Source organism: Sinocyclocheilus rhinocerous, unplaced genomic scaffold (assembly GCF_001515625.1).
Source record: "Sinocyclocheilus rhinocerous isolate Xijiao unplaced genomic scaffold, SAMN03320098_v1.1 scaffold1908, whole genome shotgun sequence".
In the NCBI taxonomy this organism is placed as follows: domain Eukaryota; kingdom Metazoa; phylum Chordata; class Actinopteri; order Cypriniformes; family Cyprinidae; genus Sinocyclocheilus; species Sinocyclocheilus rhinocerous.
The window spans coordinates 842,336-856,584 of NW_015630984.1; the positions used below are offsets into that span (position 1 = coordinate 842,336).

The 14,249-nt window shown below is 36.8% G+C and overlaps 1 protein-coding gene across 1 annotated transcript in view; it reads left to right on the top strand.

Annotated features, from left to right (window-relative positions):
• Nucleotides 1-14,249, top strand: part of LOC107740868 (dedicator of cytokinesis protein 1-like) — a 268,121-nt gene that overhangs the window by 240,226 nt on the left and 13,646 nt on the right. Inside the window, exons 43-46 of the mRNA XM_016553391.1 lie at nt 2,481-2,565; nt 2,997-3,083; nt 5,287-5,463; nt 6,022-6,105. Coding sequence (XP_016408877.1) covers nt 2,481-2,565; nt 2,997-3,083; nt 5,287-5,463; nt 6,022-6,105 — 433 coding nt within the window. The remainder of the gene's footprint in view (nt 1-2,480; nt 2,566-2,996; nt 3,084-5,286; nt 5,464-6,021; nt 6,106-14,249) is intronic.

Genomic DNA, 14,249 nt, shown 5'->3' on the forward strand with positions numbered 1-14,249 from the left:
GATAACTGTGGATCAGTGAAACAGATACAATGGGAGATAAATTTTTACAGTACATTTTCCCTGCATATCCACCAGCCCACAACAGAAAGGAAAAGAGTAATGACAGATAAAATCACTCACAGTAGGAAGGAATAAAAATGACTTCAAAGATGGATTTGCACAGATTGTTCTTTTTATTATCATTAACAGTAATGTGATACACATGCCTCCGGTGACCTTTTCACAGTATTACATATTCCCAGCTGACTCATTCATTAGTATGGCAGTGCAAACAGAAGGCAGAACTCAGTCATCCATCTAGAGAGTGAGCGAGAGAGATAGAGAACCAGCGAGAGAGGAATGTGTGTGTGTGTGTGTGTGTGTGTGTGTGTGTGTATGCGCGTGCGTGTGTGTGTGCGCGCGTGTGTGTGTGTGTGATGGGTCAGTAAACCGGCAGGCAGATCTCTGGGGTTTGTGTGCTTTAGAGCAACTCACCCCGCTGATTAAAATGGAAATGTGCAGTGAGCAAACAGTGTTTGACCTTACTACACCCCTCTGTGCTTTAATAAATCACACGCACACAAACCTGCAGCAGAAACACTATTCTGTTTCAGGCTAAATTCTGTGTTACGGGGTAAACAGCGGCATTATCACTGATCTTGATAGAGCGTCAGAGACGGCTTACCGCAGCCAATCAGAGCCGCCAGGGAGCATGAAAAGCAATTAAAACTCACTATTTACCCACAATTCTGAGTAAATACGCATCAGAGCCAAAGGTCACATGACAGGATGTGATTTCTATGAGCTCACTGGAGCGTGAACATGTAGAGGAGCTTAAGGGGTGGATAACTTCAGTGATTGAACGCTGGCCTGATCCTTCATGTCACAGTTGAGGTTAATTTTTGCGTTTCTCCTCTCATGCCCCAGGCTGGATCTCTCTCCCCTGCAGCTAATACATTTGTAAATATTGTAATTGGTTATCTGTGTCTTTTTAAATCCGATTTAAATCTGTTGATAACCCAGTGCAGAGGCATGACTCTAAGCATGTTAGCACCGTCATGCTCATTTAAGGTGCATTGCACAAGTCTGACCGCGCCTGGAATATATGTGGATTGGTGAACTGGGAAGGTCAAATGGTCTAAATTCTCACCTTATTCCCTCTCTTTCTTTTTCATTTAATTGCAAAACAGATATTTTATCATTCAGGCATAATGGCACAGAGAAAGAGGACACCTGTACTCATCTGCATGCTAGTCTGAATGGGTTTGGCTGCACTGTTGACGAGTTTGTGGTTGTTTTGTTAATGTCGGTGGTGTAATTAGGAAATCGTTCTCGCGTAGCCAAATCTTTGACTAAAAAGCAATAGGTCTGATCCATTGCAGCTTGTTCTGACCAAGAACCAACAGAAAGAGACTAAATGACTGATATGTAAAGCAACCAATTAGTTTACCTTCCACTTTTTTAGAAAGTTATTAAACAACCAGTTTTGGCTCAAATTGTATGGTTAAAAACACACTGAAAATATCTCCTTTTATGATCTACAGAAGAATGACATGAGAAGAGTAAATGTTCACTGAATTTTCATTCTCGAGTCAACTATCCTTTAAAGATCCGTTCATTGGTTCGTTCGGTGACTCTTTATGTAGCAGTTGAAAAGTACATGACTTTAAGTATTGTTGTTATGCAGTTGTTACAGTAGTGTGTAAGCTGCTCCACTGAATCATTTTCTCAACAGAAGCACCACTGATATTAGCCTTATTAACTTTTATTATGTTTCAAATGTCTGCAGCTCTACTGAGAGATTCAAAAGAGAGTCATTTTAAGCGTTTTCTCCAGAACTGACAACAAAGCAGATCTATTTTCCTTCATTTAGTCAAATTGCCAAAAATAAATTAATTATGAGTTTCACTTCCACTGCTGGGAAAGCTACTTATCCGTTTTGTTCAGTGCGCACAAAAGCAGCGCATTGCCATCAGACCGATGTCATGTTAATTGTGTATAGTCATCAGTCATTTACACTCGTTCATCTCTCACTCAGCGTCTTGTTCAGATTAAAAACAGCATTTAATTCCGTGACAGGCGTATTTGTTCAGTAAGTTTGTCCAGTCAATGATATGCTCTTTCACAGACAGCACTATAAAGCTGTGTAGTCGTGTTATAGTCAGTCTTGAAATGCAGAAAATCTGAAAAGCTGTCAAGTTTTTTGGGGGGAAATTTGCATTTTGTACTTTTTGTGATCAAATAAGCTCAAAATATCGGAGAATGGTCAGCATGCTGATGAGTCTCGGTAGTAAACTCAGGTAAAAGATTCATTCGCAAACACTTGTCCAGTGTTTAGATTTCCTCTTTTCAAGCACGTCCTTGATGGCACACGATTGTTGTTCATCATCAAGGCCGCTTTTAGAAGCATGCACATGTATCTCCAGCCTCTTGACCTAATGCAACCCTCTCGAAACCACCAAACGTTCTGGGAATGAATCATTCACTTTTTATTTTTTCAGCTTTTACACCGTGAATGAAGTCCAGAAATTCCAGTATTCACGGCCGGTCCGGAAGGGAGAGAAAGATCCGGACAATGAGTTCGCTGTGAGTTTCCTTTTGCTTTTCTGTGACTATAACATTTCTCCTTTTGTTATTTCACTCAGTGCTTGCGTGAACTTAAGTGCTCTGCAGTTCCTCATTTAGAAGAATTCAGAACTGTTTTTCAAATGGCCGTTTGTCTAAAAACCTTTTAAGATAGCTTCACGCTGAGTTATTACAGCAACACGTCAAACCTGAGAACACAGCACCGTTATACTAAAATATAAAGTCTGTCCCACCTCTATGGCTTCCTCTTACATCTGCTATTGGTAAACATCCATTAAAATCCAGTAAACGGAGGCTTAAATTGAAGAAAAAAAACATGCAGGAATAAATTGCGGCCACTCTTTACCTGAAATGTGGCCCTTTGCTAAAAGCTTTCATTCTGCTAACTGTTCACTTAATGTTTTGCTCAATTTTTTCCATTCTTCCAAAAGAACATGTGGATTGAAAGGACGACTTTCGTAACCGCCTATAAGCTGCCGGGCATCCTGCGCTGGTTTGAAGTGGTGTCCGTCTCAGCGGTGAGTACAACAGCTTTAGCATCCGCAGTGGTTCATTATATCAGCGATTCTTAATGCTTTGAAGGAAAATGAGCAGCCTTTACCTGTCTCACTTCACCTTGACTGAACTCTGATACAGTAGATTTGACCCATCTCACCCGCTTCTGCAGTCTAAAGTAGACCTAACCTGTTTTACTCGCCATAGTCTAATGAACCATGGGCATTTATTAAAGGGTGAAGAAGCTCCAAAAGTTCAATACTGTAGCACCAGCTTGTCCATAAAACATATGATCTTGGTCTACCTAATTTTTAATGTTATGAGACAATGATTTTTGTCAGGACAAACTTATTTTATAAGACGGACCCAGAAAAACTTTTATCATAAGTACATTTATAGAATATATTTTTTGAATTGTTTGTACAAAATCGTGTCTTTTTTTAATCCAAGTTGAATTTTATAAGAGGTTTGTTTTTATTATATTGTATTTATTATATAGTTGAATGTAAGATTTGTTGAAGAATACAACAACAGCACCATATTCTAATTCTCACCATATTCACTAAATTCTTCTAAGGAAAAAAGCAAAGATAAATATTGAGAAGTACTGTATGTAAGAAAGTTCCTAAGTTCTCAAATATTTTCTCAAGAAGACAAAGACACTCTTTGGTGTTATTTGATTGAATTGCCAAAGACTTGCTGATCAACATGAAAAGCTTTTTTTGTTTTGTTTTGAAGTTTTTGCACTGCATGACGGGAGTTGCTTGACAGGAGTTCAGCACTCAATGTTGCGTTTTTAATGCATTTTGTATTTTAAGTAGATATTTTTAAGGAGCTTGTCTCAAGATGTGATCTGTTGCAGTAAATGTGTGCTGTATTTCTTGCACTCTCTCTAGAGTGAACACGCCTTATTGTTGCAAAATTAATCAATTACTGAATTCAGTTCACATAAATAAACAGCTCTACAGAAGACAATAGCATCATTATTCAGCTGAAGTTAGTTCAATTTTGATGTTGTTCAGAGGGTGACCATACGTCCTCTTTTTCCTGGAAATGTCCTAGCTGGGATTTCTAAATTGCCTAAATGTCCAAGTTTTAGCGTTGCCCACAAATTGTATGCGTATGTATATTTGCATTGCTTTGACCGTTCTCAGTAGATCCCGCCTTCTCGATTATGTACAATGCCTGCATGCTGTGTGTGCGTGGAATAAAAAATACAAAACATGCAAAGCAAAAACGGTTAAAACAATCAAGTAAAAGCTAACCTAAAAAAGTATGTTTTTAGATATACACATTCCCTGATATGGGAAGGGAGTGCATTCCAGAGTCTAGCCTGGACAAAGCCAAAACCTGGACATTTTAGGCTGTTTGGAAATCCCAGACAGGAAAAAGAGGAAGTATGGTGACCCTAAGAGTTTGATTCAGCTATAAAGCGACTCTACGGAAGACAGATGTCATTAGTTCAAGTTTTGTTCTCATCCGATAGCATCAGTGCAGTCAAATCAATAATATTGCTGAATATTAAATGTCTTTTAAACCCCAAAAGGAAAATAGACCTGTCTCACTCTCACCACACTCCATTATAGCAGACATGACCTGTCTCTCTCATATCTGTCGATCATGCTATTCTGGTCATGTCGTCCTGAATCCGTCCTGCACCGAGGGAGTCGTGGTTACGTGTGCTGGCACGCTGCATGCAGATATTTGACTGTAGAGCGGCTCTAGCATCATGTGATACCCAGACTGCATGCCCTGGTGTTTATCCGTTCTAATTTGCACAGTCTCTTTTTAGCTCTCCTTCTCACCGTCTCACTCCGATGCGATTGTTTTCTCTGACGCTTCACGTGTGCTTTCGTTCTCATTAGCCTCGCTGGCACGAGTTTCCCGAGATAGACACATTGATTTCAGATCCTGTCACAGATGCATTACGGGAGCCAGATATTCGAAGAGAACACGTTAACCCATTCATTAGTACATCAGTAAATGGTTCAGTGTAGACTATGACACGCAATTTGACTTGAAATTGTTGTTTCGCTGCTCATTAGTGGAGTTTGTTTGTTGGATTGCAACTTTGGTTGTTGTGTAACAGTAACGTGTTAGACAGCTGGTTAAGTAAGAGTCATCATGTGCTGCTTTGCTAGTAAATTTGTGTACATTTATTCTGCTTGTTTATTGCTTTGTAAATCATCCTTTGTTATATAAATATGTTTTTGCTTCTGTATGCAGGAGGAAATCAGTCCGCTGGAAAATGCTATGGAGACAATGCAACTGACCAATGAGAAAATCAACAACATGGTCCAGCGCCACTTAAACGACCCCAGCCTTCCCATCAACCCCCTTTCTATGCTCCTCAACGGCATCGTGGACCCAGCTGTCATGGGCGGCTTCACTAATTATGAGAAGGTATGAGATTATTCTGGCACAAAGATTAAACACAGTGAAGCAACAGAAGTTGATTGTATAAACAATTTAAACCATTTTATATTATGAAAGAAGTTTCTCATGCTCATCAAGGCTGCATTTATGTGATCAAAAATACAGTAAAATGGTGAAATATATTTGCAATTTAAAATAACTGCTTTCTATTTGAATATATTTTAAAAAGTCATTTATTCCTGTGATGAAAGCTGAATTTTCAGCATCATTACTGCGGTCTTCAGTGTCACATGATTCTAATTCTAATATGCTGATTTGATGCTCAAGAAACATTTCTTAGTATCAGTGTTGAAAACAGTTTTGCTTTGAATGCAGCTGTGATTTGAAATTGAAATTATAGCATTATAAAAGTCTTTACTGTCCCTTTTGATCAATTTAATGCATCCTTGCTGAATAAAAATACTGATTTATTCAAAACAATCTTGCTGACATCAAACTTTTGAATGGTAGTGTATATTTAGAGGGTTGTATGTGTTTTTGTTTTGTTTTGTTTTTTACTTATAGTTGTTGTTTTATCATCTATAGGCGTTTTTCACTGAGAAATACATCCGTGAACATCCAAATGACCAGGAGAAGATTGAAAAGCTAAAGGATCTGATTGCCTGGCAGGTAATGATATGATCATACATGTCTAAACAGCAGTGCTGGGGGATATATTGAATATTCATGAGGTATTTGTCATGATTTTGCTGGAAATATAAAATGAAGCCATATTTTTTAAGTTGCCCAACCGCTTCCATGTCACATAAGTATTACAGCATCCTGTTTCAGTGTTTTAATAACATATTTGATTTAAAATTCAGTAGCAACTTGCTATTAGTATAACATTTCTTAAATCAATTCAAGCTGTCCTTCAAAGAATTGATTCAAAAATTAAAAAGCTGTATATAACTTTTCTCCAAAGTTTTCTGACTAGCATGCACGATGTGAGATCACAGTTCTTCAGAAGATCTTAAAGCATCTGTCACGCTGTATAAATATCCAGTGTGAGGTTTTATTTAAAGCAAAGTCTTCCGGGGATTCACTGATGTACATCCACATGTTGGGTGAAGCAACACGTGTCTGGTGCTGCAAACTGACTTTATCATCAAATCTAAAGGCTTTTATCTCTCTTTACTCAGTCAAAACAGAGATGATGGTTACAGGGCAGAGCAACACATCAACTCCTCCTGCTGTCTTGCCCGTGAGATTGTGTATGTGTGTGAGATAGAGATCTACAAAAGATGATCTTAACACTGATGAAGCTTAATTAATAGCTGTTTAGTGGGAAATGTATCCCATGCCAATGACAAATACGTTTTTTTTCTCTCCAAAAACAACACCTGCTGTGTGTCATTCAGCACAATAACGTGTTGCTCGCTGACAGCTCTTTTTGATGATTTTTTATTATTTTTTTTAAGAGAGTTAGCTCATGTGATGTGCTGAAACTCCTTTATTTAATCAAGCATTCCAGGTCCAAAATGACCGGCTTTTAAAAAGTGCTTGTAAATCTCCCATTATACTTTATTATCACCAATTCCTGGATTTGATCTTTTTGTCAACTTCTTTTCTTTCAGTTAGCACAGCTTGTGTATTTATTTCTGGATGTGATTGGTCATAGACCTTATTTGTGGATAATTTTGGCAGTGTTCAATTAAAAATGTATATCAATGAGTCCTACAATAAGCTATTTCCAAAAAGAAATACAAAACCCTGTGCTAATTGAAAGAAAACAAGTTGATAAGACTGAAACCAGTATTTTGTAAAAATATAACAAATGAGAGATTTACAAGCAATTTGTTTGTAGGCGGGTCATTTTTTCAGCATTACAAGTGTAAGAAGATGGTAAAAAAAAATTCTAAATAACACAAATTATCCACATTTTTTATTATACCCTGTATGAGCAAAGTCAGTAAATTTTGGCCTAACGCAAAAATAGGGCGGGGTAAAAAAATATCGATATCTCGATTTTAATCGATTCTCATTTTTACGAAACGATATCGATTCTTAAATCCAAAGAATCGATTAGTCTAGCCTGTTTTCAGTTAATGGATGCAACATTGAAGCGAGAGGTTTTTTTTCCTTAATTAAGAAAATTTGAATTGGTAATCGAATCGAATCGCAAGCTTGTGAATGAGAATTGAATCGAATCGTGAAATTTGTGTCAAAACCCAGCCCTACGCAAAAACATTAACTAGCAAATTTTAAAAAAAAGAAAATCCTCTCTGGGTCAAAATGATTCTCAAACGATTCGTTTGAAGCATTTCTAAGATTCAGTCTCTCTAAACCCCTCCTTTCCGAGAGCCTTCTCTGCCCTGATTGGTCAGAAGGCCCAGTCTGCTGTGAATGGTCTACCGCCTACAACGCATGTCAGAAATGATACGCCATCGCCATAGTTCTGTATTTTGAACACTTGATAGAAAATATAAACATCTATTATTTATCATACTTACAGGTCGTGATTCAGTGGAGCCAGCTGGTCCAAATAGTCGGTCCAAATACAGATTGGGGTTGTACTGCTGTGGTACAGTGGAAAAAATGAATTTTAACCACTGATTCTTTAACCACTGATTTACATTATACCATTAATAGGGATGTTTTGGCCTTTTGCGTGTGTTCTAGAGGCCTGGAAAAGTCTGTAATGGATATAAACTTTTCTAGTAATCATGGAAATGCATTGGTTGAAAATTGTTGGAACAGATTTTACAAGGGAGCAGTTTTGTGCCTCTCCTGTTTGACTTTGACTTGTTCTCTGTCGCGTGTGTGATGAATATTCATCAGTCTGAGCAGCTGTCCGAGCGTTCAGCCTGTTTGTCTGATCCGGCTGCACGTCGTATATAGTTACTCTCGGCACATAAACGCTTCTGTTGCATAATGGTTATTGAAGGACTCGTTCTCTTCAGGGACGTGGACAGAAATGTAAGGACACCGAGAGGCTGGTGTGTTGATGTGTTTTCAGACAGAAGAGAAGACAGACAGCCGCTGATGAGCTTTTTCGTGAGCAGAACAGATGTGAGGTATTGATGTAACTCCATATAGTTTGGACCAGGGATGGAAAACAAACCTGTCAAACTATCTCTGCTACAGAAAAGCTATAGATTCAACACATCTGCTGATGTGTGTGTTTGCTGGATAAACATGATTCTGTAGCTTCCTGCATGTCAGTAATGTGTGGAGATTCATGGTTGTCTCATCTTGAGAGAGCTGGCAGCAAGTTTTGATGCCTTTTATGAGTTGCCATCTACAAATTACAAATGGGTTATTAAAACTGGTGCCTTTCATGTTCAAAAAGATCAGCCTGGAAGTTTTTAAATATTGTACAAGACCAAGCATATTGTATTTGTCAATATAAATTAATAAATTAATTGGTGCAGTTCGTTAACAATTAATGCATTAGCTATCACAAACTAAAGATAAACAATAGCTATTTACTGTATTTATTTATCTAGATTAATTCAATGTTAATAGTAATTTATAAATACACATTTATTTATTGTTAACTCTAATACAGAAAATATCTTTATAAGTGTGTGTTTAGTATGTTTAATACAGCAGTTGTTATAGTTAACTAAAACTGAAAAATTTTTGTAACTTCAAATAAAATAAACATTACCTGAAATAAAATATTACAAATATATTTCAGTTAGTTGCAACATTTCTTATTTAATGTTGTTTAACGTGATATACTAAAATAAACAAACAAAAAAAACTATATAGACATTTAAAAAATAAAACCTAGCAAACATTCACAGCAAAATAATACGTTAACTAAAATTGAAATGAAAATGGAACATAAAATTAAAACTGATTCAAAATATTAATACATAAACTAAATAAACATTAATAAACTAAAACACCATTTCAGTGATACTAAAATAACACACAGCAACAGAAGTTAGAGAAAAACACATTTAAAAACAAAAAAGCATTTTTGATATTGTTTAGAAAAATGCTTGTGATGACACCGTAAAAGTCATTATGTACACATTAAAGAGAGACCGTTTTGTAAAACAACCCGAATGCATTTCTGACATGATGTGAAGGCTGTTTGATGCCATTTGTTGAATGCATCAATCTTGTTGTTTTTGACTGTAGCTTTTAATAATGTTTTATTTTTTTTCTCACGTATTCATGTCAGGTCAGGACATTTGCATGAGATGAGTTACAGCAGCTGTCATCCTGTCAGGGAATAAAGTATGTCTCATGCTTTATCTTACCTCAGATGTGTTTTGAAGACGTGTTCCTCCGCAAAGACGACGACAAGCTGAGTCGCACAAATCAATTGTGGAGACGGCATGAAACGCAGTTCAGAAAAGCTCTGTCTTTATTATATAGTCAGAGAAATGGTTATGAAATCCTGTTTTCTCAGGCATGCGTTGATGCCATCTTACCACAAAGATCATTATTTACACTTAAATGGTCAATTGTTATAGATTTGTCAGTGTTCAGTGTTTTGTTTATGCAGTATTTATTGTTTATGCAATCACAGACAAACACTTTAACTCCGCAGCGTTTGCGTTTGACAGCATATGAGGAACCCAAAGCCACTTTTTCGGTAAGATATGGCGATCAGTACACCCCATCCTGAAGGTAGAACAGGCCGCGTGTACATTTTTCACACGCCGCTATCGATGCTCTGTCAAACCGGCTGACACTGAAGTCATGTAAACAGCAGTGAAAGGCAGGACAATCCCCTGCAGATTTCAGCTTTTGATTAAGTTTGCTTTGTGCCGTTTGGTCTCAGAGCGCAGCCGGGTCTCGGCTAATCTGTGTGAATGTGCTGCTCTCTCGCAGAGCCAGAGCTGTTATTCACAGAAATCAGGTGCTTTTGTTTGCTCCGCTTCATTCATGTCAGCCTGCATCTTCTGCACTGAGAAAAACACACTTCAGCTGGTAACGTAGCATGAGGATCTGGTGAGTTTATTGTGTGTTAATGACAAGCAATTCATCCAGCGCTGTGTTGATGGACTGTGTGATGAAGCACATGAAAAATCAGAGCATGATGCATATCTCTCTGCCAGCTTGCATTGTCATAAATGGTGCAAAAATATCACGTCACGCTCACTTTCAGAGCCTCTAGTCTATGTGATACTTGATTAGATTCAGGGCAGATCACAAGAATTTAGACTTGTACATAAACTCCAGATGAACCCAGATGATCTCTGATGTCGCTTCACTCATAAGTGTATAAGTGCTCCAGTTTTACTTTTTTGTTAATTTGTAAATATATTTTTGCCTTTATAGAATGGTACACAACAACCATAAGCATATTTGCGGACTATTTCCTCCTTATTAATTACTAGTTTTTATTTTATTTTATTTTATTTTACTAGAAACTTTATCTTACTCATGACCTTGGGTGTTTTTAACCACATGTTCTACCATTGATAACAGGAATGTATTCAAACCGATGTTCTCTGCGTTTGAGCGTTGAATTCTTCATTCTGTGTCCATATGTGCTTATCTGTTTTATTTTCAATCAGAGTTCGCTGTGATTTGGCAGTCTGCTTTTAAAGCAGTTTTGTTGCTCTGCCGCCTACCCAGAATTCCCTCACTCTGATCATGTTATAAAGGTCTGGGTTTCCCTGGAGACACGAGTGGCGCTGCTCTATCTGTCTGTATCTCTGTCTCCTTCAGAAATTCCCTGCAGTGCTAACAACCCTTATTAAAGAGGGAATCCTCTCTGTCTCTCGCTCTGCTGTAGTGTCACGACTGTTGAACTGTAGGAGGATCCGCTCACTCTGTGTCTGAACAAAGCCCGCATTATTTCTAGACGGATTTTACATTCGTATAATTAAGTGGTAAAGTTGGAGAGATCGTGCTACAGTACAGTGTGAATGTAATCAGGGCTAAAGGGCGCTATAGAAAGAATTAGCATTAATTGTGTTAATATACAATTTTTTTTGTCTTTCAGGTCAACTGTGGTCATGTTAATTAAACTGTTCACTTGTATAGAACAAGCACAAGTGAAGTCATGTCATCCATGACAGTCAACACAGGCAGTCGAACATGTTGACTAATGACTAGTGGCAGAACTGATCCACTAGTCAATGCAAAACACTTCAGCAACCACATACTGTAGCGACATGCTAAAAACCACCATAACAGCCACTTATCAACCCTACCCTAGCAACACTGAACATGCTGTACACTGAAAAAAGTGACTTTCTTCCTCAGTATTTTTGTCTTTCAAAAAAAAGTAAGCATTAAAAATATTGAAATATTTAAACCAATAATTAAAACTATTTCAATATTTCAAATATGTATACATTAAAAATGTTAAAATATTTTAAATATTTATACATTAAATATATATAAATATTTGAAATATTTAAATAATTAAACATTAAAATGTTAACATACTTTGAATATTTAAACAAACATTGAAACATTAAAATTGTAAAAAATAATTAAGCATTAAAAATGTAAATATTATATTTATACATTAAAATATGTCCATTTTAAATATGTAAACATAAACAGACAAACAATAATAATTCAATATTTAAATGTAACAAATATTCAAACATTAAAAATATTTGTATTTTTAAGATTTCAACAAATATTTATACATTTTAATATTTTAAATATTTAAAGTTTAATCCACAAAAAAGGTTGTAGCGCAAAACACTCGTCCAAAAATCCAGTAGGCAAAAAACATAAGGTGCGTAGATCCAAAAAATACAAAGATGTAAAGATGAAAGAGATCCGCATTCGTCCAAATACAGCTCAAAAGGCTTATTCCGTTTATTGCTCAAAGGTCACAAAACCTCGGAGCAATAAATGGAATAAACCTTTTGAGCTGTATTTGGACGAATGCGGATCTCTTTCATCTTTGCATCAAATATTTAAAGTTTAAAATACTATTGCTAAAAATATACCCAAGCGACTTAAGACTGGTTTTGTGGTCCAGGGTCACAAATATATGCCAGTTGGGTCAGAAAAATTTGAAAAAAATTTAAATTAGGTTTATTTTTTCTTACCTCACTGGCAGATATTTATTTTTGTTTTAAGAATAAACTCACTTTATTTTGATAAGTTTCACAGAAATCAAGACTGCTTATGTCATTTTGCATCTCAAGTAAATGTGTCATCGTGGACATATTTGTATTGGAAAACGAGACAAAAATACTGAGGTAGAAAATTGTTACAAAGTGTTTTTGTTCTTTCGGAGATAAAACAAAAGTTTGATTTTTTTTCTTTTGAGAGATTGTTTAAAAAGTCTGAAGAGAAGCTTGATGTCTTTACTTTCATGGTTGATGACCATTTTGACGTGAACATGTCAGAGAAAGAGCTCCTCTCCATCGCATTGCACTGCATTACATCAGTTGAATGTGAAGCTTGTTGGAGCTTATTTGGTTCAGAAATACCTCATCGTTATAGTGCTCTGATTTACTCTCATAATGTCTGGAGACAGCAGCACCTCTCCTTACAATTAGCTGAGCAGTTCAGAGAGAGAGAGAGAGAGAGAGAGTGTGTGTGTGTGTGTGTGTGTGTGTGTGTGTGTGTGTGTGTGTGTCCTTCTGATGCATTAGCCTATACTTTATTCTGTACATTCGGATTAGCAGGAGACTCTTTGAGAACACAGTGCCTTGTGTGATGCATGCTTGTGCACAAAGGTTTGTTTTAAGTCCTGTGTAATATGATCCGTCTTTCACTGTAGCTTGCAAATAAACCCAGCGTCGGTGCTTTAGTGGCTGTTTGCTTGTTTTATGTGTCTCTCAGGCCAGAGATTTTATGTAGAAGACAGAAAATTGAACCTCAGAGTGATATTTCAGGCCGAGGTGAATCACTGCTCTTGATTCCCAGGCAACTGAGAGGCTTCAGTAAATCAGTCCAGAAGAGCTGCGGGTTACATCTCACTCCAACAGCAGAAAGGCATCATGGGTCAGACGCAGTAAACAATACATTTATTTAGTGAGGTTGACTTTTGGGGTAAATGCTTAGTGATTTAATTTAATTAGTTAACATTGGATTAAGTATCATAAACTAACAGTGAACAATAGCTATTTACAGTAATAATTAATCTAGGTTAATATAAAATGAAAGAACGCGTATCATACATCAGTTTCTGTGAGGATATATCAGAATCAGAATTAGCTTTATTGCCAGGTATGTTTTCACATACAAGGAATTTGTTTTCATGACAGAAGCTTCCGCAGTGCAACAGAATGACAGTGACAGAACAAAAACAGATAATAAAAGAATTAAAAAAAATAGAACAAGTAAATAAGGAATAACAATATATAAACTGACAATTGTATGTGCAGGTATTTTACAATAGACAGTTTTGTGTGTACAGGTATATTATGTGCAAATTTGAGGTGTAGACTAAAGCTCTATTCGCATGGGATTAGTATTATCTGGGGACCTTGTGTGATTTTGAAATTACCCCCCCACATCTGAATTTCGTGTGGTGCATTCGCACGGGATAAGCGAAGCCTGTGATTTTACTCGAATTTACTGATTTATCTCCCGGATACCCGGATGTCAAGGCTTTGAGAGTCCTGTTCTATGGTTCGGTTAGATGGATAAAAAAAAAAAAGAAAATATAGTTTAGTGCGCTGTGTCATTTACATTTCACCAGGTAAAAATAATATCTCAAGCTGTGTGCTTGATTTATTTGTAACACATTAACCTCAAAACCTTTTCAGCTTTCTCTTTCTGCAAATTGTATGGTGTAGCGATATGATGACAGCACCCAAAATACTATTAAACACTCCAACGCAGCTCCATTCTTCACGGAAGATGGATAAAAAGGCGCACAGCAAACA